The 27,493-nt window shown below is 42.5% G+C and overlaps 2 protein-coding genes and 2 long non-coding RNA genes across 10 annotated transcripts in view; 1 reads left to right on the forward strand and 3 right to left on the reverse strand.

The window, feature by feature from the left end:
* PSTPIP1 (proline-serine-threonine phosphatase interacting protein 1) overlaps window positions 1-27,493 on the forward strand; it is a 469,822-nt gene that overhangs the window by 87,975 nt on the left and 354,354 nt on the right. The gene's annotated exons all lie outside the window — the stretch shown is intronic.
* Window positions 2,967-7,378, reverse strand: LOC133265697 (uncharacterized). The gene is made up of 2 exons (XR_009742087.1): window positions 6,596-7,378; window positions 2,967-3,786 (listed from the first exon to the last, which is right to left on the reverse strand). It is a non-coding gene; the product is annotated as an uncharacterized LOC133265697 (long non-coding RNA).
* LOC133266129 (uncharacterized) lies at window positions 8,087-16,271 on the reverse strand. Of its 2 annotated transcripts, none has more exons than XR_009742258.1 (3): window positions 15,134-16,271; window positions 8,414-8,546; window positions 8,087-8,210 (listed from the first exon to the last, which is right to left on the reverse strand). It is a non-coding gene; the product is annotated as an uncharacterized LOC133266129 (long non-coding RNA). The 2 variants fall into 2 exon arrangements; XR_009742257.1 differs by lacking the exon at window positions 15,134-16,271 and adding an exon at window positions 10,413-10,552.
* PEAK1 (pseudopodium enriched atypical kinase 1) overlaps window positions 17,325-27,493 on the reverse strand; it is a 113,982-nt gene continuing 103,813 nt past the window's right edge. For all 6 annotated transcript variants that reach the window (XM_061447288.1, XM_061447284.1, XM_061447287.1 and 3 more), the window contains one exon: window positions 17,325-24,778. In XM_061447288.1, coding sequence (XP_061303272.1) covers window positions 23,624-24,778 — 1,155 coding nt within the window. In that variant the 3' untranslated portion in view covers window positions 17,325-23,623. The remainder of the gene's footprint in view (window positions 24,779-27,493) is intronic.

Below are 27,493 nucleotides of genomic sequence, written 5' to 3' on the forward strand. Positions count from 1 at the left end.
GCAAAGGAAAAGTGACTGAAGAAATCACCAGAGGATGCACATGGCTTCCACAAGCTGTGCTTTGCAGAGGCTGCATGTGCGCTCCAGGAGCCAGGGCAAGGTAACACCCGTCCGGCATCCACTGCCCTGCTTATTCACCAGGTTCTGGTTAAGTGCAGCCAACAGCCAGCCCTTCACTGTGAAGGCCTCGGTTGCTGTCTTGCTGGTCAAACCAAACCCCTCCTCCCCGCTTCTCCTGGCCTCATGGTATCTTCCTTCTTGAGCTTGCTTTCGTTCCCCTTCTCTGTTCCTACAATACCCGTCCTTCCCGAGCTGCGCTGCCCTGCCTGGTTGTCACACCTGGTGAGCTCGCTCAGCAGCGTGTCCTTTCTGCTGTTCTAGCAGGTTGACATCTTGGGTGGAAATAACCCCGTGTTATTGAGGGTCTTGACATTTCAGGGATGAGTCGTGTGAAGGCAGACAAGTAACAATCACTTATATCCCCTGCTCTGTTTCCATGGTACCAACGTTTTTTTTCCCCCTCCTACAGTTTTGGAAATTATATCCAGACCCAGTTCCTCGATACCATGGAGATACTAAGTCTTTTTTTTCAGCTTTCAAGGCCTTATATGCTCATGGATAAAACTTCCCAATCTTCCCAGTGTTATCAGGCCATTTTCTGTCACGAAAATGGACTTACGGACCCAGAAGATATTCTCAAAGTTGTCTGCACTATTAATGTTCTGCACTCAATATGTGGCATTTAGAGCCTTGTAATTTCTGCTTTCTGATGTGCTCTTTGTGCCTTACGTATTACAATTCCGTGACATACGGTATTTTAAGTGTATATAGATTATGCTATCAAAAATGCCACTATGAGTTGATAGAAAAAAAAGGCTTTCTAAAAGGAGTTTGATAGAAAAAAGGATTAATAATGATATTTAAAAGCTCTTAGATTTTTGTACGACAATGCTGTTGTGCAATTTCAGTGTTGAATTTGGCAAACCTAGCAGCCTGCTCTGATTTTCTATAGGAATTTTCTCTACTTTCACAACACTGTATGTATTTTGTTACAGATTCATAGGAATGGGTGTTCACTAAACAGTCTTTGGTTTCTTTTTTGTACCTAGCTTTGATAACTGAGAATGATGAAAAGGGTGCAATAAAAGGCTAGGACTTTATGCTTGGAGAGGAGAAAAGTGCTGTTACGCATGGCCTGGGATGGGGTTGGAGCTTTATACATGTGGGACCAACAGGGGTTCATGGGGAGGATGGCAAAGGTGTCGGGGAGAGAGGAGGAATGGGGAGACTGCAGCCAGTCCTTTGAATGGGCAGAGGGATTGTGTGGTCTAGGCTCCCATGACAGTAACATCAAGCACCAAGGAAAAGATAATGCCAAGTGTTCATCTCAGCATGGCTCCTGGAGAAAAGCAAATATAACAGTGCTTGGCATTCTTCTTTGCGGTGCTGTCTTGCTGCTCTCATGCACAGAAAGCTGGCTGATGCTGGGTGCCAGTGTGGGGTCTTTGTCGGGGTTTTTGTCAGGTTTTTGTGCAGAGGGATACTCTTGGGTCTTTGGGGAACACATGCAGAAGTTTTGGGTATTATCAGTCCCTGTAACTTCAAATCCACACTCTCTCTGGAATAAGGTGTTAGCCTGTGCTGTCATCTCGTACCATGCATGGCATGCCAGTCAGAAACTGTCCCTCCTCCCTTATGGGAACACAGGCAGGAAATTCTAGCTCTCTGCCTGCACAGGTAGAGGAGGAGGGATGGCTTGCTGAACTGAGGATAGGCAGTGCAGTTCCCAGGAGAGCGGTGAGCAAGGCATGCTAGAAGCAGGTTGTAACAAGTAGTTTGAAAACTGGCTGCAGTTTCAATAGCTGGCTTGGCTGAATTGGACTGAACTGTCTCCAGCAAAGCTTTGCTGCTTAGATCTTCCCCGCCTTGCTTGATGTGGACAGGTAGCTTGGCTGCTGAGATGTGCTTTTGTCTTTAATACAGTTTAAGCCTCTTTGAAATTCTTCAAAGAGTGTTTATCCCACATTTCACAACATTTAGCTTGTGACTATCATCATAGCAGTATCTTCAGAAATGTGTACCAGAAATGTAGACAAGGATATCGTGCACTTCCACTTCTTATGAGACAGCGAGAAGATCAGAACACTAAGGACAGGTGTGGGGCAAGAGAGGCCCAAAGTTCTCAAATACAGAATGCAAGTGTGTTAGCAAGATACTGACTGCACCATTTGTGGACTCAGAGGCATCTTTAGTAATTATGTAAGACACCACCATGGCACAGACTGCACTGAATGGCTGGTTAAGGTAAGTGGCTTGAGAAGTTCTGCAGACTTGGAAGTGCGGAGGCAAGTGTGCCAGCAGATACACTTGTAATGTAGTTTGCCCTTCAGTTTAATTATGCCTGATTCAACTCTCCGTTTGTTATATAAACACTGGGAATTAAATTCTGTGGGCACAGCGCACTTTGTATTGATGCATTTGAGTCTAGGCTGTTGCAAATGACTTATCTAGGCAGGCCTGTAGACAGACAATAGCTCAGCAGTGATAATTTCCATTTGCAAGCATGCATTGGAAAAGTAAAATTGCTTGCTCTTGAGACAAACAATAGTAAATGTAATAGAAATGAGTTAACTCCATTTGAATGGATCAGGAACCTCCAGCTTTTCAACAGCTCCTGAGTAGGTAATCATAAGCTTCTTTGAAATGTAATAGACTGGAAAGGTCCGTGAACATTGAAGGATGTATAGTAAAGTGACCTGACAAACATTTTTCTAATCAATCTTTTCATTCATCGTTTGGAAGTACAGTTAGCTAATGAGAGCCTGCATCTGACAGGGTATTGTAAACCCGATTATTAGTGATGATCAGGTGATGATCAAATGTTGGAAGCAAGGTCCTTTTTATTGCTGTAGAAGGCATATAGAAGGAACCAGGAGCACCATTCGAGACTGAGTGGAAAAAGAAGGTTGAGATTACCTTATTTTCTTTATATCAGCTATCATTTGACTTGGCCTACATAAAATATAATTTTCAATAATAAAAACATGCACACATATATATGCATCATTTAAATATAATTTTAATGAACTAATTGTGTAATAATACATTCTTGCTCACTGGATGACATGCAGAATGTTTGTATGCTCTAAGATGGTGTATCCTAACATGCATTTGATAACAGGCATTGGGGTGTCATGGTAAGTGCTGGCATGCTGGAGGGAGACCTTTCAGATTTGAGAAGCACTACAGTTTGAAGCTAAAAGCCTGATGTGAGAATCTGAAAGATTCTGCATACAGATGTAATGGAGTAGTATAGTCAAAAAGCAAGATATGAAAAAAATCCAATTAAAAACATGTCACTGCTATTGACAGCTTCCCCAGAGGCACGCTAACTTTGTTTATATTAAGAAGTAGGTGCAGGTTGTCTGCAAAGTCTTTTCTAATGCTGGAGAGCAACTGAATCTATGCAGTTGATCCATTTCATGCTGTGTGGAAAAGGGAGAAATCACAGCACCGTCCCTTCTGTTCTTTGGAGTCTTCAACACCAAACTACAAATAGCACTTTCTCCCTCCACACTCCCCCAACATTACATCTTCTGTGTGAGCTCTCTTCCAGCTCCAGTTGACTCATTTTTCAGGATCTATATCCTGGAAAATGGCTTCAGTGTGACATGACTTGTCCTTTGGCAGCAGAGCCTGCTAACAAAGCCCTTCTGTCTCCACACCTGCGGGCGTGTGCTCCTGTCCCCGCACTGCCCCACTCCCTTTCCAGTTGGGCCAGGGCACCTATTTGAAGAGAGGGTAGGGTGATGCTTTTTTACTCACAAAGAGCTGGGTGCTGCTGCAGTGACTGGGGGATGGGGACTTCTTAAATCAGAACTGCTGCAAAGGAAAGGTTTGTGAAATCTCAGAGCACAGTTTGGTGGGATTTCCCTCTCTGCAGCACTGTCAGCTTCAGCAGCCTTCTGCTAGCTTCTCCCTAACCCTTCTTCCCGTGGCAGTAACAAAGTTACCAGTATAAGTATTTGAGTAACCATGGCGACCAAGAGGCAGGAGCAGATTATGGTAAAAAAAAGAAAAACAACTCGAGAAAAAAAGGTTGTATTTTTACCCTGGATTTTTCCCCAGTCTGTTCACTGAACGTTCCCCAAGAGAATGTGCAACAGCCCACCCATCGGGGCCATGCATAGGTAGAAATGAACAGTGGGCAAGCACAAATGCTTCTCAGACTTCACTTTCTTTCAAGAACCTGGAATGCGTTTCATGTTACCTGATATTCAGTTTCTGTCTAGTCTTGACTGGCAGTGTAGGCTGCCTCCCCACATTGCTTCTGTAATCAGTGGAAAATGAATGGATGGTTCATCCCATCCTAAAGAATGTATTTGGGATTAAATGGATCACATCCTTAAGGGATACCTTTCAATCCACTGAGCATAGAGGACCCTGAATGAGCAGTTTAGGTGTTTGGCCAGATGAGCTCTCCTGAATCTAAACCATTATTGTTCCCTGCAACTCTCAGCCAAAGGTGTGCATGATTTCTTACAGATTTCCAGTGCACTTACTGCTATTAACTAAACCCACATCACTCAAGAATGATGAAAGACATACAGTCTGTCAAATCATTTCCACTTGTATGAATTTAATATGCTGTAAACAGATACCATATAAACCATCATCATGTGCTGTTCGATTCTGGTTCAAAATTCAGCTGTTAAGGTCATCTTCTGTAAGCTTTTGTGCCGTTTGTACTGTGCCATGTCTGTTCCTTGCACATATTCTGTATTGCCTTTTCTCTTTTACAGCCTTCACTTCAATCCAACTCATGACTCTCTCACCCTGGCTATTTAAGTTTTTTACCTACTAAGAAAGTGTTTCCCAAAGAAAACAGAAGGTTATAAAGCTGGTGTAAAGGTAAGACAGTGAGTCAGTGACAGGCAGGATAAATAGGCTTCCTTACACTTTGGCCTGTAGAAGCACTGCATGGGCACATCATCCAACATGCATGTCCCTGTGTCCCCATTACACGATGGGTATGATGACTTCCTTTTGGTTATGTACACCCCAGGGGCATGGCTCGGGGAACAGAGGGAATTTGGGCATCTCTGTAAGGTGCTGTGCAGCCTCCCTGCCTCAGACAGTAGGTACTGTTGTCAGAGTTCATTGTAGAGTCTGCAGTGAAGTGCTTTTGAAAAAGATATTAAAATATGTCATTCTCATAAATGGTATTTCTCTATCTTTGGAAAACTGATAAATCTTAAACCCTACACCCAACCCCCCTAAAACCCCCAAGCTCTAGGCACAAACTAGTTAGCAGGGCTGCCTTTACTGCTGCAAAACAGCATTACCAAACTGTTCTCTTGGTGCCATCTGTAGCCATTGTGGGCTGCTCTAAGATCTAGCATCTGTGTTTGCACACACACCATTTAACAACAATCTTTGCAGTTTACTAATGGTTAATCCTATTATACTGAGAGGAAAGAGGGTATTGCCGTTAAAGCACATACTCCATGCATGAAGAACCTTGCCTGGATTCACTTCTTGGTACTGGGAAATTCATGTAACCTCATTTTCTGATTTCTGCATGATTTCTCAAGGCTTTTGGTGTACCTCACAGGTATGTTTTGAGTCTTTAGTTGACACCTAGGAGGTCTGGAGTTTCTGGAAAGCAGGACTGCTGTACCTGTTGAGCACCCTCCCTTGGGTATTCTGCCTATCCCACTTGGAGTGATCAGGGTGATACCTTTATGGTTATCATCGACTAGCTTGGAGTAGATCCTCAACATAATCCTGCCAGGTGTTAAATGCCATGACATAGCTCCAGAGCTGTGTTTAAACACATCCCTATATTCAGCTGTGGTTCCAGTAGAGTAATCTGTAAAACCACACTTGGTACTTTCCACATGAGTATGGATAATTAAAGGGAAAGTAACTCCTTCTTTTGTATTTATAAAACCAATGTTCACTTCTGTACTCTGTAAACGTCCCTTTTTCCATCTAAATTTTGGTGTTTCCCAGCTGATGGGACTTAGTCCTCCCTCTTCAACTGTTCCAAGGAAAATTAAACATCTTCCTTATCAGTTACAGGTAGCTGAGTTGCAGTCTGAAATCATCCCTCTGTATAATTCTAGCAAGCCAAGTGTGGCTCAGTGTCCTGAAGTAGGAACAAAACAAACTGGTATCGAGCAGGTGAATCCAGCTAGAAAAAAAACAGAAAAAGTTAAGCTTAATGTAGTGTCCTCATTATTGACTTAGCACCTCTGTGTAGGCCAGTTTTTCAGGGGAATACTTTATGTCACCCAATATTATGTGTGTTTTAGTGCTCACTTAATGACAATGTAATATTTCAAGCAAAATACAACTTCTGTAATGAGATACCTCATTTCTGCCAGGATGTTATTAGGATAGCTGCTACAGTGATCTAATGAGATTGACCTTCATTTCATAACAAATTGCTCTCCTCCTGAAACTATTTTTAATGGCCTTCTTGATTTATGCAAAAGGACCTATAGTGATAGCCTTCATTTGGGGAAATAAATGATTCAGATCATTCCAAATTTGATGAAAAGGGCGAGTGAAAGTGCTACTATATTTTTACCATGTCACTCATCGGTTGAGTGCAGCATTGTGAAGGTCCCCTGCGGCTTTGTTCTCGCTGCCTCCCTGCAAGGAACCAAATAAATGAGCTTATTTCATTCAGGGTAGAAGATAAAACCCCATATAATTGCCAGCACTGGGGCCGCTGGAGCAGCTCTCAGGCTGTCACCTCGAGGTGCTCCAGCTCCCTGGAGTGCTGTTTGCTGCCATCTACCGGACATTGCCAACGTTCCAAGGGGACCGTCAAATCGGTGCTCCAAGACATTTGCTGTCCTGATAGTCAAAGCCGTGGTGCTCGTGACTTCTAAAGCACATTTTAATGAGGTGAATCCTTTTTAAAGGGTGACAGAGGAGAAAAAGAGGAATCCATATTCTGAATATTTCTGCTGAGTGTCTTACAAGTATTGCTTAGTTGAAGCAGGGTGGTTATAGCAATTCAGAGGGAAGATGAGTAGGAGATGGTTACAATTGGCATTATATTAATAATAGATAAGGATGCTTTGCTATGCTGTAGTTATTTTAATCTGAAAAGCCTACTACCTTATTAGTATTTAGTCCTCACCATGGTACCAGTTTATTACATGGTACCAGTTTTATGGATGATGTCACTTACCCACTGTGAGGCAGAAGATTTGCAGGCTTTGCATATGCCTTTCCCATTGCAGAAAAAATACATGGTTTAAAAATTACATGACAAAATGTTTTCTTAGTGCACCTTATGCATTTGTCTCATGCTTTCTGCAGACCTGGCTGCAAATATCATGCTTGTAAATTCCTCTTCAAAAATCCCAACCGTAAGACTGTTTGCTCAACCAAAACATGATTTGAGATGGAAAGAGTAAGATGCAAATTAAACTTTAAAGGAAAGGCTTCACAAAAATAACAAAGGCCATACGTGTTCCCACATTAAGATAAAGAACGTTCAAGTCTGTATGTACAGCACCATCTGGTGACTTATGCACAGCAGGATCCCAAAGCAGGGATTTATGTACCTTGCCACAGCAAGTCAGTTGATATCCCCCAGCAGACCTGCTCCTTATGTTCTTACAACTTCTTCAGAAACACAGAAATATGCCTTCATTCCTGTTTTCCAGGCTTTGGCTGTTGTCATCATTATTTGTGCAGAGGAGCAGGAGGATTTGTTGCTGCTTATGGCCTCCTCCTCAAGTCTTACTATGTAGTCATGCTTTCCTTTTATCTGGGAAGGGCTCCACAGGCAAAGTCCCAGTCTTGGTAGCCGTCAGCAAGCACACAGATCATTATCTGGCACCTTGCCTTTCTTGGCTGCCCGTCTTCCTGCCTGGCTGAGACAGCAATTCATCCTGTGCCTTTCACTGCTGCTGCCCACTGCTCCGGTCTGTCCCCTGTGCCGCAGCTGTTGCACATAATGTCACATTCACTGTGCTACAGGACAAACACAGGAGAAGTCTGTCTGGATGGGCACTTTGCTGTAGGTGTGCATGGTGTAGGGCAGTGGTTGTTGGTTTGCTTCCACAGAGCCAATGGACTGGATTATCCATTTGTAAGCATCATCCTTGGGTGCCTTAACTATTTGTGGATACATGGACTTTGAGCAACCTTGTCACAGGAACAGACTCCAAGAGGTTTTAGTTTTCCTGTAAGCAAAGAGCAGGTAAAAAGATTCAGAGCTTAATTCTCCAGTGTGTTACACCATAGTATCATTGATTGCAGTACAGTTCTATTTCATCTTAAACCCAAGGTAATTGACTGGAACATCATGTTTTTAACTCATAAATCCTGTATATCCCACACATCTCAGGCAATTACCTCAGCAGCTGTGGATCTCTGAATCACTTACATGAGTCTCCTTACCACTGAAGAAAATAGATCTTTGTTTCAGTAGAACAGCCCATGGGCTTAGCAGAAACATCCTGTGTCTGTGTCTCGATACAGCATATGAAGTTCTTCCTCCAGCAGTAGTCACACAAATGCTTCAGGAATGAAATGCTGTCACTGAGGCTCATTTAATTTGTTTCATGTAGCAGTTTTCTTAATTCTTTAGAGAACAGTGTCTTTTAATTTGGCACAGTGCACTGAGCTGGTTACAAAATCAGTCAATATTGAAGATGAGAAAGAGTTGAGAGTCAGCATCTTATCTGATGACCTGTTCTGCTGTAGCAGTAAGGGAGGGATGAGGATCAGAGCTCACTCATTTGCCTGCGAAGCTGCATCGTATAAAATCTTCCTCCCACAGTGTCCAAAGTCCTTTGCTTTCTGATGAAGCAACCTGGCTTGACATATGTCAACTTGCATGGCTGTGAAGCCTGCAAGGAGGCTGTGAGGATATTTTGGAAGGGTAGAGAACTTGCTGAATGTTAAAATATAGCTTTATGCTAAGATTTAATGCAGAAAGGGGTGAACCACATTGTAAACACCAAAGTCAGTAGCTGTGTTAACCATTGATGAAATCTATATTTCATTATTTGAAAACTCATGTTTTCACTTTCATTTTTTATTGGCTTAGTCCCTTGGGAACTTCTCTGTAGTGAAAGACACAGAGTACATTAGTGTAGGCTTTTGAAATACGTTATGTATAAGCAATAGGGAGAACGTGCCATGCTACTGTTATTGGTTAATTTTGCTAAAAAAATAATTAAACCCAGTGAAGACAGAGGCAAAAGATCAAATTTAGAGATTCCCAACTGTAATAAAACAGCCCCTTTGAAATATACTTACAAGGACAGTCCTGAGCACGCTGGATTTGCCCAATAAATCTTTGTTCTCTTTTTCTCTTGTTGACAGCTGGAGTCCTAATGTTCCCAATAACCTGAGTGGTACAAAGGGACAGGAATCCTGTTCTTCTTTTCTTGAGGGTGACAAGCATCTGCTTTTATCCACACCTTATGGAAAGTGGCAGGTCAGTGTTGAGAACAGATGCAGTTTAGTGACCCTGTAAGGAAGGCAGTGCCAGCCTATCTGGTCAGGTTGCATTTCTTACCTTTTTCCATTCTATCCCAATTCAGAACACTGGGACAATGCAATACTGACATGGAGCATGTGAAGCCTTCTGTTCACAGCAAGCATCCTGCTTGTTGCAGATCCTTTGCTCACCTCACTTTGTGTGATATAGCTGCTGAGGCAACTGGCTGCAGGATGGCCAGACACTGAACTTGGAGCTGTGGGTCCCACTGTTGGATCACTTTACTGGGATCTGCTGCCTTTTTCTTAAGAGCTTGTAATTTCTGAGGTTTTATAGTTAAATCACTAAACCACCCAGGGGTTCCTATGCTCATGGCCATGCTGTTTTACCATCTGACATATTCAGCTCATGTTACAGCTGCTACATTCATATCTTTCATCTGCGTGCCATGAACAGGGTTCTGAGACGGCTTGGATCAGCATAGCTCTGTGGTCTTCAGCAGAGCTACCTTAATTTACATTCAGACCTCCCCGCACAAAGATGCACCTCTGTGAAATGCCCATCTCCATCCAGAATGGAGCCTCCTTGCGCATGCAAGCTGCCATGCCAGAGGTCTGCCACATGCAGGGCGATTCTCTGAGGCTGCAGTCCAGTGAGTTGCACACTGAACTTGGGCCTTTGTCCTGATTAATTGCAATTCATTTCTCAAATCATCAGGAAAAGTCAATCTTTGATGTAAAACACAGCTGCATTTACCACAAGGGAGGCCTGTGCCAGACATGTAAAGCATTCCAGAGCCCAGCCACGCACTGCTTGGGTAAGGACTGTGGCTGGTTTGTGTTTCAGAAGGTTATGCACAGTTCTGGCCTTTATTCTTTAAGTGACCTATTTGAGTGGAGAGACCTGTTCTGTAGAAGGGCAGCTGTTTTGAACTTACGATGTTTTGGAGAGAGGAGGAAATGCAGTGAAGGATAGAATTAGGTCACAACTTCAGGATGCCAAGATTTTTCTCTTGATTTGGTTGCTTTTGTAAAGCAGGCTCTCGCATTTAACCGCACTGGAAGGAATAATCTTTTCTCTGCAATCACTGTACAAAGGAAATTGATTGAAATCATAAAAAAATTAATTTTCTACATTTCTATGTGACAGTATGGCAATAAAGACAAGCCCATCTCAGCTATGTAATTAGCATTTATGATCGGGGGATAATAAACAATCAATCGAAGTCAGTTAAAGCAGTTCTCCAAAGCAGTTTAGAATCTCACTAAAATGACTGAAACACAGTGCAGCACAAACACTTCTGTGCTGAAATCAGGTTCAGGGCAGGAACAGCAATGGGATTGTTGATGATTAGTAGGATCAGAAGCAGGATTTGAAAGACCCACTTTTAAAACTGAGGTGCTCAGTGCAGTCCAGACAATGTCCTGAGCCCACTGATCGCTCCCTCTAAAGAGCAAGCTTGAAATCTTCATTCCCTGTGCTATTTAAAACTAATAAATGCATCTAAATTAGAAACCAGTGAAGTGTTTTCATGTCAGACCCCTCATTAAGGCATTTTAGGAAGCACAGAAAGATAAAATGATTTAAAAGCAATCTTAGTAACTGGATGACTGTGTTAAATTTGTCTGCATTCAGACTGTGGCATGCAGCTTTGTGTGCAGGGACTGAGTGCAGCCACATCCCTAATTCTCTGTCATAGCTGTCCTGTCCACATGTGTGTGTGGGAGGGTGTGGGGGAAATCTCGCCTATATTGTGTGAAATGAGAAATTAGCAGTGACCTTCAGGCTAATACTCAGATAGAATCTTTTGAGATTGCATTATAGCTCCTTTCGCTACTGCTGCAGATTTTGAGCACTTATCTAGCTCTATCCATGATCAGGCTCACTTCCCATATGCAGTTAAAACAAGCTGGTTTTCGTACCTTTTCATGGGATAACATAAATTCACAGCCATACCACTGTCTTCTTTTGGCAGTTTGGAGAGCTAGGAAGTACTGCAATGAAATGTTTCTAATTTAATTCAATCCCTCATTAATTTGTTCTCTCCCTTAATTCAATGTCAGCCTCGGGACCCAAATCATTTGTATTAAAAATAACATAATGGCCATCTTTTCTTTTAATCAATGTTGACTGCTTTAGGCAGGTATTAGCAGATAATCTGATTACAAACTACACAGTGTGTTGGCATTTAGTTAATAACTATCAGGGAAAATTTGGAAAAGAATCAAAGGAGAAAAAAATAAAAATACAAAGAGGGAAAAGAGAAAAGAAGAGAAGAGAGCCTTACAAAGACACATAATGTTAAAGACGTTATCATGGAAAAGTCTTTTCTGCTAGTGGCTGTTATTGGTACAAGCTTCCAAGATGCACAGCCAGTGGCGTCAGCCATGGGCGACAGGCTCAGCCCAGTGGGGAGTATTTGACAGAACTCCAAAAAGAATGAGGTCTATGGTAAATCTACCATCATTTCCTCTTAGACTTATTTAAACTTACTAATGGGATTTATAGGTTAGATACTTAGTGGTATAAGCTGGCATAGCTCCACTTAACTCTGGCTGCATCATCTGCAACCTTCTCTGGGCTGGCAAGAAAACTGATGTGCAGCTAAATCCAGGTTGTACATAAAGCAATGTGGAGCAGCTCTGCAACTGCTTCATACTGGCTTGTGGGGAAGTCCCTAGTCAGGCTCACTGGCCAGTTCTCTAATCATCCCCAGCTGCCTTATGTCACAAGGACCCAGTTCTCAGGAGACTGAGAGCTGCCAGGTCTGGCAGTGCTCAAGAGGCTGACAGGGACTTACTTTGAGGGGGCTGTGCGGCATCTCTCATTTTCTTACAAATACCATCTTGGGAATGCATCTGAAGTAGGTAGTTTGTTGTCTGCTATCTCTTCTTGGCAAGTTTGCAATACTGCTGTAATAACAGCCCTTCTGGTCAGCCAGGAGCTCCAGAGGAGGCTGGGACTGGTTAGTTTTCACCTGCCTCCCCTGAGGCTGCGCCTGATGCTCCAGAGATCAGTCTAAATGGAGCCTGTGCTCTGCTGCTCAGCAGATGGCATTTTTCCAGTACATCAGTATTGGAGCGATACCCAGCACAGTGTGAGGGATCCCAAGCTGTTAAAGAATCTGCCTTTTGACTAAAGCAGAAGAAAATAGCCTTGACAGTTTGCTGTTTTGCAAGTTACCAATAACAAAAAGAAGGTTTACAGTGTCCTGACATGTTCTAATATGCCATTACTCTCTGCCTAAATTCCCAGCGCTCACTGAAGCTCCATTCAGTATATTTTACACTGATAATGGTGATGAAAGGTATCATACACCATCTAAGAAGGGACCAGCTCCTCTGGGAGTAATATGAACGCTATGTGCTAATCACACAAGGGCCTTTGAAGCTTTCGGTAGAGACTGCTTGAAGTCATCAGCATAATAATGTAGTGGATTTGGGACTTAAGAACCCCACAGGCTGATAGCACATTTCTGACAGTGTGCCAAGGCAGCTGACCTCTGGATTCCTATTCATATTCATGAGGATCTTTCCCCATGACCTTCTCATAAGAAAGGCTGCTCAGCAATGCCCAGGAATAGGGCTGGGCTGAGTGGGAGAGGTGCTCCAAGGCAAAGTTGTTCCTGCAAAACAGAGGCATTGACAGCACACCTGGAGACAGAAGAGGATGGTGAATTGGCAGAGGACCATAGTCTCCATCTATATGTATACTGGAGCTGAAATGGATTTCAGAGCAGCTTGATCTACTACTCCAGTGGTGTAGCTTTGAATTCCTTTGTTCTTAGAAGCTGCATATTTTTGTTGCTTTCTTATATGAGCAACTATTATTAACATTGACAAAACGAATGTAGAATTCTATAAAAATCATTCTGTGATGGATTTAATTGATGAAGCTTCCCAAGTCATACTGGACAGTTGTGAGTCAGTGGTCAATAGCATGTAAGTAGAAATACTGTTGAATAAGCCCTTGATTCTTGGATACTTTTTCCCTCAAATGGGAAATGTCCTTGAACACGTTCCTTTGCCATGCTCTCCTTAAGTTCCTGAGTCTGTGACACCGGAATTATGTCCTCCTTGTAAAGTGCTTAGGATCAGCACAAAACTCACACTGTATTTTACTTTTGGTGAGTGGTGAAATAGAAAACCCTTTTAACCCTAAAAATTCTATAGAAAGTAGAAATCTGTTTGAGAAGACCCAAAATTGTGCCCAAGAACTCATGTTAGTTGAGTGTTTCTGATTGCTGATTTACAGGAAGAAGTGATTAATCACCAAGTGAAATCTGTTCTAGATTAGCATAAATTGCAGGAGGTTGGAAAAGACTCCAGATGGATTTGAATTATTTGAAAAAGCAAGCAGAACCGGCAAAGGAAATGTTGAATTGGATGAACACAGACTGCTTCCTAATAAAAAAATAAACTAAAGAGTCTAATCTGAACATCCATAATTTTCCAAAGTCAAAGCTCTAGGAATGGAGATGTCTGCCCAGGACAAGAAAATAGGGTTCTGATGGGCTGGAGATACTTCATCTGTTCTGGCATGTCAATGGGATATTGATGCCCTCAGTCCCTCAGTTTAAGCTGTATCACCTCAAAAACACACAAAAAGAAAAGTCTCATGGCAGTGAAGAGTGGGACTGTGTTCTGCAGTTTACATGGAAGGAGAAGTTGAAGCCTCCAGGGAGATGATGCTTCATGCCACAGGGCAGTGATGTGAGTGGTTCATAGCTGCAAAAGGGTCAATGGCACTTGGGGTTTCATGAAGCAATAGATGCTATTAAAACATTTATATTTGCCATGTTGTATCCCACAGCATCACCTGACGTTCTGCTGCTCCTTCTTGTTTGAAGCTGTGTGTGGTCACAGTGTTAGCAGTAACTCCCATACATACACAAATATGTAAGCTGGGGGATTGACGTGACAAAGCATAAACCTTTTTTCCATTAATATAAATGGTAAAAGTTCAGAAGGAGACTTTTTTCCTTGGACAACAGAAGTTGTATGAGTAGCTAGCAGGTTATGGGATGTTCCTTTTCTTTTGCTGGTTGGGGTAGTGGCTGTAAATGGGCAGATTACCAGCTCATTTCCAACAGTAACTTGATTTGAATTTAGTGCCCCCATAGGAACCAGGAGAATTTTATTATCTTGATTTAATTCTCAGTTTTCTTTAGAAGAACATCTATATTCTTTGCACTTTAGAGAGGTGCAAAGTTAATAGCTTGCTTCTTACAGATAAACTGCAGGGATTTCATGGTTTTTAAGGTTAATCTTTGCTTTCACTGCAGTTAATCTAGGCCATTAAGACTTCAGTGAAATCAGGCAAACCCTAGCGTCTGGCGTTAGATCTGTAACTGCCCCCTGGCCTGCTGCACCCAGATGCTGTCCCTGGGCTTGCTCTGTCTCTAAATGGCAGCAGGGTGCTGCGCAGGTGGTATGGACTCTCCTCCACCCCAGAGTGGCCAGCCAGGTACTTTGCCTGATATCAATGACACAACACATGCCAGCACCTCTAAACCACCATGCAACAGCTTGAGAAAGCAGCTTTCTATGTGTTTGTTGAACATGGGCTATTGGCTGATACCCAGAAAGAACTAAAAGCCTCCCCATTCCCATTCCTTCCCCTTTTGGAGTATAAGCTGTGATAGTTTTGTGGCTTTACCTTAAGTGACAGTCAGTTACTTCCAGCGTCTGCTTCTGTACATGTCCTGACTCTGCCAGCTGCAATGTGACAAAAATAACACCTTAATGACAGCAAAACAAGGGGATGAGAGCAGGAGATGCTAACAGAAAATGCACATGCGATAGCTGTGATTTTAAGTTCTCTGACTTGATGCATGCAGATCTGCTTCACGGTCTCCAAGCTGATTTCCCAGCGGCTCCCCCAGTGTCTGTTTGCCAGACAATGACTTCTGCGCTCATTTGAAAGCACCGAAATGATAGCAAGAAGCCTGCCTCCATCTTCCAGGTGGATGGGCTCAGCACCAGGCTCTAAAGTTGCCTCCTGCAGTAGCAGCAGCGGCACCAAGTGAAGTGCAGTAGGTCTGAAGACCCAACGTGGAATTTTAATGTGCATCTTTCTTCACAGACCTAAGAGTCTTAGCTCAGAATTGAAAGGAAACCACAGCCTTTCTCTGCAGGATAGATTGTGGCAAATGTTTGACTTGTGAGCTGGCTGCTTCTATCTGATTCTGGTTAAAACCACTGCTGGGTAAGGAGTGATTCATATATGGCAGCACGGAAGCTCATTAACTTGGGTGAAAAGATCAGCCTGCAGAGCTCAAGTGATGCATGGAGATTTTCTAGAGAATAAAGGTTCCTCATGCAGAAGAACATAGATCCTGAGGGCCTGTCTACCATAAGGTGAATTTCTGAGGTGGTGAAAAACCTGATACAGGCATTGTTGTATCAGCCGAAACCAGGCATCTGTTGGCTTCACTGGCATCCGCTTCTGGCACAAGCTGAAACGAGAATGCCGGTCTGTGAGTGCTTAAGGACACCCACAAGAGGCTTTGCACTGACATAACGAAATTAATTTCAAACAGATTTTATTTAAACTAGTACAATTATGATGTCTCGACAAGGTTTCAGTCTATGTTTGCGTATCCCTTCCCTCCAGAGCGGTGATTGCCACTGACAAATGGCATAATCTGACTGTTGAGCTAAGTCCATGGCACTTTGTTGAAGTGAACAGGGATTACTCTGGCAAAGCCAAATTATCTGTCAGGCTGCTAAATGTATTGCACATTTAGTGACATTTCTGGAGCCAGTTAGCTTTGTGTTCTTAAAAAAGATGAGGACAATAGCTTAAACTGGTTTTGAAAGGCTTTGGAGCAATGTCTATGGGATAAATGTGAAAAGCCTGTGGTAGTTAACACTCTCTCTAGACTAATTCTCATCGTATTAATTGATGACATACCTGTGCAAATCCACTGTAGCTGTGGGGAGAATAGTGCCCTTAGGATGCTGGGTTTTGTTTTGGGGTCTTTTAAGTGTATTTGTGAGCAGTGCGATTGTCGTGCAGAAGCACAGCACTGCTCTGATGGAAATGGTGTCATCTGTTCTATGCTAATAAATCAGCATCTGCAGCCACCACTGCTGCCTATTAAATCTGAGTACAAAATTGAGCTGTTTGATCTCACTGCCACTGAAGTGTGTCTGCATGATCATGGAAGATGCATATTATCCCATCTGTTTTTCACAACTCCTCCATCAGGTTGTATGCTTCAAGGTAACAGATCAGACACAATGAATTTCTCTGCAGACGACTGCCTTAGAGGCATCCTGCTTTGTCACAGCATATAAAAATTTGATTTAAGAGTCATTTTATTCCTTCACAGCAGGTCATTTAAGCCCTGTCCACACTAGGGAAACTGCTAACTTTGGCTCAGCTCCTTTAGTGATAATGGCTGCCCCAGTGTGGACATTTGACTGTCTCTGTTTTCATTAATGTGTCACTTCTCTCCAAGAAGGCCTTACAAGACTCTGGTTCAATCAACAGCAGCTGCTGGTGGCCACCTTATTTTCGGGCTGCTGCTGCCACTTGTCCAGATGGAGCCAAAAAAGTGTCAGCCACGGTGAGGCTTCGGGAGAAAACACCAGATATGGGAGGTGCTGCAATGGCCCAGCCACTGGCAATCCCTGCAGCTGGGATGCCTGGCCACTGTGGTGGCAAGGCAGGAGATGCTGAGCATCAGTCTTGTCAACCAAAGGCTGGATCTGCCCCACTGCAAACCAGCCAGCTATTCTTGTGCTGTATTCATCTTTTGCTGAACCTGCCACATGCATTTTCCTCAGAAACACATATTTTTGTCTAATTCCCTAGGAAGAGAGAAAAATGAGACAACTGCAGGTTTGATTTTGAGTGTAATAAAACTAGTTTATTTACACAGTAACATGAATGCCACAGAGTACACAGCAAAGTACCACAGCAAACCAGAGTGTAACTGCCCCTGATCACAAAGGAAGGCTTGAAGTTTATATACTTATATAAAAATGTGTAAATATCGATATGAAGCACCAGATAAAAGCAATGCAACCAGGAATTCCAAATACAAATTACCCACAAGAATGGAGTCGAAATGGAAAAAAAACAACAAACCCAAACAAATCCCTTACTGAAAGGATTCAAGAAATCCCATTTAGAAAAGTCCATCGCTTTTTGAATCCCAAATGGAAAAATAAGTTTTCCCCTTTGATTAAAAACAAGCACATGTTCTTCAATGCTCAGCATAATCAAGTGTTCAAAGAAAAAAAACCCAAGAATTTCAACTGCAAAACCTTCTAATACCAACAAGCCAAAGGACAAAGAAACAGAAGTTTCGAGTCATTTTGGAGGAGGTGTTATGATGAAATGACCATATTCAAATTTACACACTCTTAAATATATATTATATATACAATATATAATATATATATTTTCAAGCAAAAGGGGCAAAGACTGCTTTTGGGATACAAAAATTCATATACATACATATATATATTAAAACATGCCCACACGCACAAAGATATATATATGTATATATATGAACAAATATTTCCTCCATATAAAAAATGTTCCAACCTCTTCTAAATCCCTGAAATCTTCCCCTTGGATTAATGGAAAAAAAAATAATCTTTCTAGTCTGAAGTACAAACCAAATTTCAAATTCTGTCGAGTGGTGAAATGCTTACGTACAGGGAAGTGGAGTATTTCATTTCTCACTGGCAACTCTGCTTGATCTGAAAGCATTCTGTGGTTTCCAACTAAATGCTGAGTGGAGCACCAGTGCAAGGAGACTTACAGGAAAGCAGCTGAGTTACATTCTACACCTATTCAAAATCTCCATCCTTCTAATACTGCATCCAGGTGAATAAGACAAGCCATACAGGTATCTACTAGAAATCCTCTGCCACAGAGCAGTGGGAAAGACTCGTTCCTCCTGTTGGAGCTGAGGGTGCCCTAAAGAAAGTTCTCCCCAGTATTTCTTTTGAAGAATATTTTTGGTGTATTCCTCCCTTGAAGTGTTTGGAATCCAGATGATTGTTTACAGAATATTCCACAGGTGTATTTTACAGAGGTATTTGAAATTCTATTCTGCACTTCTCTGATGTTATCTCACTGCGTAACTACAGCATCACCACATCTCTCTCTGCATGGACTGAAGGGGGCTGATTGTGCTCTAGGCTCTACAGGAGTTTTAGCAGAACCAGCACTACCTCTGCAAAATCAGAGTAAAATAGATGGCCCAGGCATGCAGGGAGTAATGGTCACGTACTACTTCTCCAGAGAAACAGCTTAATTCCCATCTGGGAAAAGGGGGAGAGGAAAGTGCATGAAAAGGTCTGATTCAGTTTCCATTGTATCCCTCAGAAAAGTTAGAATTGATTTAAATAATTTTAATTTATATTTATATTTACACATCAATTCAATTGCTATTGCAAAGGAAAGAATTAATTTAGGTGGGGCATGTCAGCACAAGGATTGAGAAACATACATTTTGGTTCAGCAGCAAATACTGTGTGGATGCTAAAGTTAAGGACCTACAGTGTGAAGCTGCTGAATAAATTCTCCCAGTAGCTGAACCCTGCCACATGTGATTTATCTAAAGAATATGTTTTTTCTCTCTAACATGTGGGAATTCCCCTGTGTTAAGATGTCAGAATGATCCATTCATACACTGTAGGTGCTGCCGGGGTGCGCGGAGCAATAAAGATTTAAGGTGGAACATTCCTGTAATTGCTACATGCATTCTTGTCTGTGGGCCAGCAACATATCCTAGCTTGAGTTACTGATTTCATCATGTCTGGGTTTTGAAGGAAAATTTGGCTTCTGTATTTGGATATTCCAAACACTCCAGAACAAAATCCTGGATTTCCTCACTCCTGAAAATTTGTAGAGAAGTTTTGACTAGTAGATCCTCTTTATATTCACCTGGTGGTGCATGTTGACTAGATCAGATCTGCCGTTTGAAAGGTAATTAGTGAATAAGTAATTCCTATTTAAGAAACACAAACCAAAACCATTTTCCATAACATCTTAGGAGCAGTTTTGTAGAATTCCTGTTTTAACAGAGGTTTGCATTTCATACCACAGAGTACGGAATGCAGCACATCCACTACCTATAGCAGGAGTAGCACATCTTACCTTCACAGCTTCTTCCAGACTAATCAGATTCCTCATCCCCTAGAAGCTGAGCTCTCTGCAGTAGATTGTCAAAGCAATAGGCTTCTTTTGATGCTGTGGTCAGTCTGGACCCATCGACTTGTTATCCACTACTATTCTCCCTGTGCAGATGCCAAATTTGAAAGCCCCGGATTTTGTTAGTTCAGGTTTATGCTGTACCACAAGCAACCTAAAGGAACTCATTCACAGAAACGGCAAAGCAAATCTCACTGAATAGATCAGCTCCGTGTGATACAAAGTACAGCATTTAATTGTGTGGAAGTCTTTCGCATCTTAATGTGGGCAGTATTATTTCTAGGGCTGTTATGAAAAGAATAAGATTTCCACCAACTGACCAGCTACATGTGAGTTTCTTGACAAGGCACTAAACATTGTGAATCCAATCTCTGTGCTCTCTCTGTAACATTAGAGAGGGTTTTAATGGCTCTAATAGGATCGGAAACCACTCATCGTAATTCTTCAAACAAGCATTTGATTCTCCCAGAAATTAGTTTCCACTGGAAAAATCTTTAGAGTTCATGTTAAAAATATTTGAATGACAGCTTTTATTAATAGAAAAATATATATTTACAGTCAATACTGTTATCTTAGATTTGCAGCTCTTCCTATTTCTTGAGCTCAACTGAAAGTGCGACATTGCTAAAAACAAATAATTCAAGATCTGTGCACATATTCAAGTAAGTTGTAACATGCACAGCCGGGGGTTTGTTCCTGCCATATACAGGATCCCAGTTACAAACAGAACGGGTTTTTTTCCTTTTGCTTAGCAATTATGCTGTAGCATTCTTAGGATGTGTTTACAATCAGTTTAACGCATACATTCTTCTATATTTATGTGGCACTATGTGTTGCCAGGATGGAGAACCACCACAAACACAGTTACAATCATCAGTTATGGGTGTATCTGCAAAGTCAGACTCAAGCTCGCCAAGGAATAGCTCAGGCCAGATTGTGTTTGACTACTTTGACCATTCCTTCTCTTTGAAAGAAAAAAAAACACACAACATTACAAATTGCTAGAGTTTACCCAGTGCTGCACAAGAAAGAGATTGGTAGTGAACATCTATCCATGCTTGATTATACTGCGGAGCTAAAATGAGTATTGGTTCATCACAAAAAGATACAAACTGAGATTAGATAGCTAGAGATACAAAGGCTTCGGACCAGCTGCGTTAAATACGGATGGCTGTAAAACATTCAAAACTCAGCTTTGCATGTGCATGTTGACACGAAAGTGACACTGAGAACACGTGTCCAGGAACACAGAAACACCTACCGGCTTCAAGGACTCAGCCCACTGCAATGGCAAGTGGTCCAGGAATTGCTCGTACAGCCTGCATGAGTTCGGTGAGAAGTTATGTGCACACACACTACGAAACAAACACAAAACCAGACCACAGAGAACAAGAAGCCCTACTCGTAGCTCAGCACATTGTGACTAATAGCTAGTAGATAGCACACAAGTGACTTGTCATGCTCAGTGTATTTAAACTATGAGAGCATTGCCCTCCTGTGTCCAGATAAAGCAGGGCTGCATTGAATGTGTGTGTGACTCTTTGTAAAGGTTCTCCTACAAGCTGCTCAGCAGTAGTGTAGAAACTTTCTTTCCCAATGTAGTGGAAGTACCTCAACTACATACATTGCACTTGGGCTTTTAATGCACTGTCTTCTTTTTCTGCATCAATGCCACCATCCTGACCTTTTTGCAAAAAGAGAAAGAAAATATATATATATCACATTAAAATATATTATCCTTATCCTTGCCTGATCCTTCACTGATACAGGTGAATCAAACAACAGAATAATCATCAGAAGTTTAAACAGAAAAAATCTTTAGAAAGGTCACAAAGACAGTCTATACTACAGCACAATCGATGTAGGCTTCCACACACTATTCAGCTTAGCTCTGAGAGATGCCAGAGAAGAATAATAGAGACATTTCAGCCCCTCCAGATGTACGGTGTGGATCCAGAGCTAGTTTTGCTGACTTTAAGCCTGCAGGGACTGTTTGTTCAGTTTCCATGTATCTGGTCCAAGCATGCATATGCTGTATAAAGTGGCTATTTGTTTCAAGGCTGAAGTGAATTGGTTCCTCACAGTTTTAACAATTAAAATGAAACATCAATCCATAAAAAGAACACACGGATATCTGTGCATTTATGTGCCAGGAAAAGTAAAGGAAGGGGCTGCAGATCTAGCATCAGGTAAAGGCTGGTGTGTAAAGTGAACACTATAATGTACAGCTTTAAAAAAATACATACAAGAATTGCACATAGATCCATAGGAGCGAAGCACAGGCTCATAACTAGGGCTGTCTGCTTTCCATCACCCAGGTCAGAATATTGGGTATCGCTCTTTCCCCTGCATCCAGATCAGTTCTTCCGAGCGCTTCAGGAAGCGGTTCAGAGCCTAGCAAGACTGAGCAAAGCTACTGTCTGTACAGCTGCGGAGGTTCCAGAGGAAACGGCCCTGAGGTCAGGGAAGGAAGGAAGGAAGGAAGAAGGAAGGAAGTCAGCAGTGGCCTCTCAAAGGGAAAAGCTCCTTCAGGTTGAGTTTTAAAAATGCTGTCTCTGATCCCAGTTCCTGCTCTAGTCCAAAACTCCGCAATGCTCTTTGTGCTGTCCTAACAACATTCCATTTGTAGGGTGTTGCCTATAGCAATCTTAGAAAACACTCATTACAACAGACAAGAGAGAAGCAGCCAAACACCGCTGTGGGGAAAATGGATCACGATACTGTTAGTTGTGGCTGCCAAACTTAACAGCTCCCTCAATAATTAAACAAGTGGTTTTGCCCCCTTGTTTTTACCCTTCAGAGAACTGTGTCTGCAGTAAAAGTGTCTCCATGTGGCCTGTTAGCTACACACAGACAAGCTCTAAACATTTCTATCTCCTGCCAACATACCAGCAGAGCCAATTTCAGTCCCACTTTGCAATATGGCACAAGTGACAAGAGCAGACCAAAATAAACCAGAAGAGGTGGCTGTTATTTTTATCCCAGATTCACAGCAGTGATTGTCAGAGAAGGTTATGTACATCCTATCCATTTCAAGTCAGGCTTTAGTGCCTTTTGCGACGGAAGGGGAATTTCAATTGCCCACCATGTGTTGTATTGTTCTTGTATAAACATGGTTATAGCTACAGTACATCAACAGTCCAGGCTTGTGAATGTCATGTAGGAAATGGGATAGACAAAGTGTGCATAGTCTGCTTTTTAATGCAGAGGTCTTAAGCTAAGGGTAATGGTCTGATTAAGGCAGTGCTGTTGAAATCAGGGCTCCGTGATTAGAAAGGAGATGGGTAGGCAGTGAGTCAGAGCAGGAGGGAGGAGGTCTGAGCACAGGTGCTTACTGCCCACTGAGACTTGCTGCAGTCAGCAGGGGAGCCACAGCTGGGGAGGGAAAAAAGAAGGAGTAAAGTGTAAGAGAAAGATCAGAATCTGTTTAGTTGAGACCAAAGGAAAGAGGATTCACCCACATGGCGGGGGACTGACCAAGCTAAGGGCAAATTTTGTGTGGTATGTGGCATGGAAGCAAATGAGTGTTTTGTGGCATGGTGGATCACTCATCTCACAACTAATCCATCTCTGCTTATGGTCATTGCTATTCACTAACCAATGCTACATACAGAAATGACAGAAGCTAACCAGCAGAGGAGGGCAATTTGCTTACTGCAGTGGTAGAAATAGTGGTATCAAAGTTTGCTCTCCTTTTCAGCCAGATATTAATCAAGTTACATACTGTCTGGTCCAAATGCAGTCATGTACATATAATCAATCCCTAACAGGCCTGGCAAAAAAGGTAAAGTTTCTGTCATACTGGGTACAGGATGCAATTTCTCCACTTAGAACCTATTTGCTCAGAGTTGCTGGCTTTGATATCTAGGCTGTTTCTTAACACTCGTATGAAGTGTGAGCCCTAGGGCAAGCTGGAGGGAGGGCTGGGGTGGAGGTGGGAGGTGCTTCATGAAAAGCAACAGGCTCTACAAACTAGTGCTGCTGCATGATTCTCACAATGCGATGAAGTGAGTCTGTAGTGGCAAAAGCCAGGTATTGACAACAGAGCCAGTCTTCCAGAATAACTCCACAGTCCCTGTCCAAGGACTTTTCTGCAAACTTGATCATCAGCAGCGTCCTTTTTATATCCAGCCAGTTCTGAAGCACAGCATCTCTCCGTGAGGGGTTGGAAGATGTACTTAGAGCGTGGAACAAGTCCTCACGTGGACCCCAAAGCAAACACTGAAGGATTCCCTTTGCTTCCGATATCAGGATCCTCTCCGAAGGGTTGGGATTCAGCAGGCAGCTGGCAAGTTGTTGAAGCCCTTGAGAGTAGAGGGAACGGCAAGGAATCTTGGGGAGATCAGCACGAGTATATTCCTTCTCCTTCAGCTCTGGATTCTCATCAAAGGGGTTGGGTAAGTGCAGCATTTCGTAGATGAGGATGCCAGTCTGGAACTCATCACACTTTTTGTACTGTGTTGCAGTGATGATTTCTGGAGCAAGGCGGGACTGATCCCGTAGGACTTCAGGATCCACCATATGACTCTTCTGCTTGGCCTGCGAGAAATTACTCACTATTAACCTGGCTGGGCAAGCAGTGTTGGGACTGGGTTCCATGGACTCAGAGCTCAGAGGGCTGCCGCCTGGTCTGGAATGAACAAGCAGCAGATTCTCTAAGCGCAGATCACAGTGTGTGATATGGTAGGGCTTCAGGTGCTCCAGGCCCAGACACAGCTGTAGCAGGAGCAGGCAGACCTGCCTCTCATACAAATCTGGGCTCTTTGCATGGCGGGGCGCAGATTCTCGCACAAAGTCAGCCACTGTTAAGTATGGGACCTCCCGTGTGATGACCACAACGCGGCTGCGTGGCTTGCTGATGGTCCCCTGGTTGCTCGAGTTGTCTTTCTGTGGAGTCTCTGGACTGGTAGGAGTGTCTCTCTTCTCCTCAGGCTCTTTCTCCTCTTCTTCCTGCTCTTCTTCTTCCACCTCTGGTGCATCAGCATCCTCCCACGGAAGGAGACGAACTGGCACTTCAGCAAGGAAATGGCCACAGTCCTGCTGGATGTTAAAGTTGATAGCCAGGCTCTGCCGGATAGACAGGCTGTGATAATACTGCTGGGATTCCTTAGCTTTGCTCTTACAAATCTGGGGAAGAAAATAAACAGAACAGACATATCACTTACATTTGTAAATTATATATCTATCTGTATATTTAACAGGTACTTTGTTGATGGGCATTCACAGGGTAACCCTAAACACAAACACTGAAAAAGTTCTTTCCTGAATTGACCTTGGCAGCCTATCTTAAGGCACATGAACACTTTCCATCGGATAGTGAGCAAGTGCAGACCAACACGTGTGGACAGATCTCCCCGTGCATATATTATTCACTGGAAAATACAGTTCAGGCAGGTTGCACTCCCAGTCAGAACAGCAGCTGACACATGGCAAAGGCAGTGAAGCTTACTTTACAATTACTGTTTATCCATATCATTCTATTTTGTGTTCTTCTCTCAGCTTGGTGTGAAGCTTGAATAAGGTAAAAATAATCAATGGCAATAGGAGACACAAACAAACATGCATGGAATATCTGAGGGTATGATCAAACGACTGCAGGACTGAGTTAGCACAGCATAACAAGTTACCACCTGGGAGCTGAGCTAAGTGACTGGATGCATGCTCCTTGCCCACAGTACCTGGAAACTGCAATCTATCAGCTGCAGCTGTGTCAAGCTAACACATCATGTCTGCAGTGAAGGGTGTATGTGTGCATGGCAGAGGCTGTTGGCAAGCGGACTTGCTGTGCCTGAGATGAGGAATGGAAACTCAGTAGAGCGTGGTACCTTAACTGCGTTGATCCTCAGTATATGTTTTTATTTTGCCATATAGAGCTGTATTTAATTCTGTCCAGCAATATCTTGTTGATATGTACATTATCACCATAATAATTATCCTTAGTAACTGTTGGCACTGACATTAACAACTGGCTGCTCTGACCCTCTGACAACAGTCACTGGACAGCCTCTATTAGGGCCTCTGTTCTAAGGCACTTACTGATTAACATTACAGCCTTACAAAGACTCAGGTGTGTTGAACTTTGCATGTCAACCTTAGTTCTACCGACTTCAGGGAGATCATTTCAAGTGTGTAAAGCTGAGTGTATGTTGTAAGCTTTACAAGGTTAGAGCCCAAGCATTCAGTTGGTATAATGCACCAACCGCTCTTAACTGCAAAGGTCAAAGGAAGAGAAAATAGGAATACATCTCACTAAAACCCAAACCTTTCATCTTTTCTATGCTTACGGGGTTAAGAAATATAGTTTAATGGGAGATCGAGTCTTCTGCTTATTGATGAGCAAAGTGCATTGGCAAATAATCATATGAAAGTAGACACAAGTAGTAACAGTATTTGACTGTCCTCCTGTCTTTGACACCATGCATTTAGACTTCCCCGCATATTATGTACACAGTGCCTTAAACTGGCTGTTTATAACTGCCATGCAGAAACAAATGTGAAAAATGCATTTTCTAGTCCATTTTATTTGAGTGAGGAAAGTCATAATTCTGTGGAAATGCTGAGAATTGCCCTGTTTGGACAGTGGCTCTTGCCAATTCATATTTGCAAATATCTTTTCTCCTGTTAGAGGTGAAGTCAGTTCCTGATGGAAAGTTCCCCCCCTCCCTTCTCTCAAGGGTAACAAAAGTTTAAACAAATATAGTAAGAAGACAGCATTAACCTTTGAATTATACATAAAAAGAAAATGCCAGCTGATTGTGTCTGGGAGACACAGATTTATCACATCCTTAATACTGCACAGAAGGCAGGAGTAGAAAAGTGTTATATAGACCCTACCAGCATGTATCAAATCGGAGTGGGAGAGCAGCTATTAAGGAAAATGGAATAATTTAGTCTTCCATGCCCTGCAAGTCCATGGCCTTTCTCCTGTACAGCCAGCCATGGGAATAATAAATTCCAACTGCAGAAAAAGTTCAGGCTGTTGTAATCCAGCCTTTAGTTTTAAAAGTGCTAAAGTGACCTAATCCAAAATAGAAACCCATTCTGAAAGAGTTTTAATTTTAAGGTCAAGCTTACTCGCTGGTAAGAAAAGTGCAAACAAGCATTTACCCTTAGCTTTTGTACTATATTGGATTCTATTAGGAATATATAATCCACAGAGTATTTGTTCTTAAAAGAACTAATACTTCTCAATTTGGTGAATACAAGGGCTTTTTAAAAGCGTATGAAAAGGATTTCTCCTTGCCGATAGAAAAAGAAAAGGAATCAACATTTATTCCTAGTTTCTAGTTTCAGTCCTAGGCAGCCTATTTTTCCTGCTTACTTCAGAAAAGGGCTCACAAATGGTACAGAAGCAGCTCTCACAGGCCTCTGTGGAGGTGGTGATGCTTCCTTCTGATTTACAGATGACTGGCCACGCACCTCTGCACCAAAAGGCGTTCAGCTGTTAGGGCGGCGTACACTGCCTTTGCACTCATTCCCTCTTCCTCTGAGCCAGCAGAACTGGCCTGATCTGTATGCTGCAGGCTGGATCATTCCTAAGGGATGCCTTTCCAGCCTACTAAAAGCACCCCAAAAGTGAGCTGTTCTTCTCTATCTTCTCCTTGCTCTTCCTTCCTGCTATTCAATCCTAAGCCTATTTTACAGATTGAACTGATGGCCCTTCTCCTAGCTGGTATTTTAAAAAATATAGATTCTTATCTTTTAACATTACACCTTCACACTTGGGAAATGTAATCCCCCCCCCCTTGTTGCCTTCTTTTCCCTCATTCCAGCCCTCATTTCTCCTATCTTTATTTCTAACTCTCCAATTTTTGTTGCTCTTTTCTGGGTTCTCCCCATTTA

This window comes from Pezoporus flaviventris, unplaced genomic scaffold, assembly GCF_033815535.1.
Source record: "Pezoporus flaviventris isolate CSIRO_AGI_PZ_B2104156 unplaced genomic scaffold, CSIRO_AGI_Pfla_v1 ptg000006l, whole genome shotgun sequence".
Taxonomy (NCBI): domain Eukaryota; kingdom Metazoa; phylum Chordata; class Aves; order Psittaciformes; family Psittacidae; genus Pezoporus; species Pezoporus flaviventris.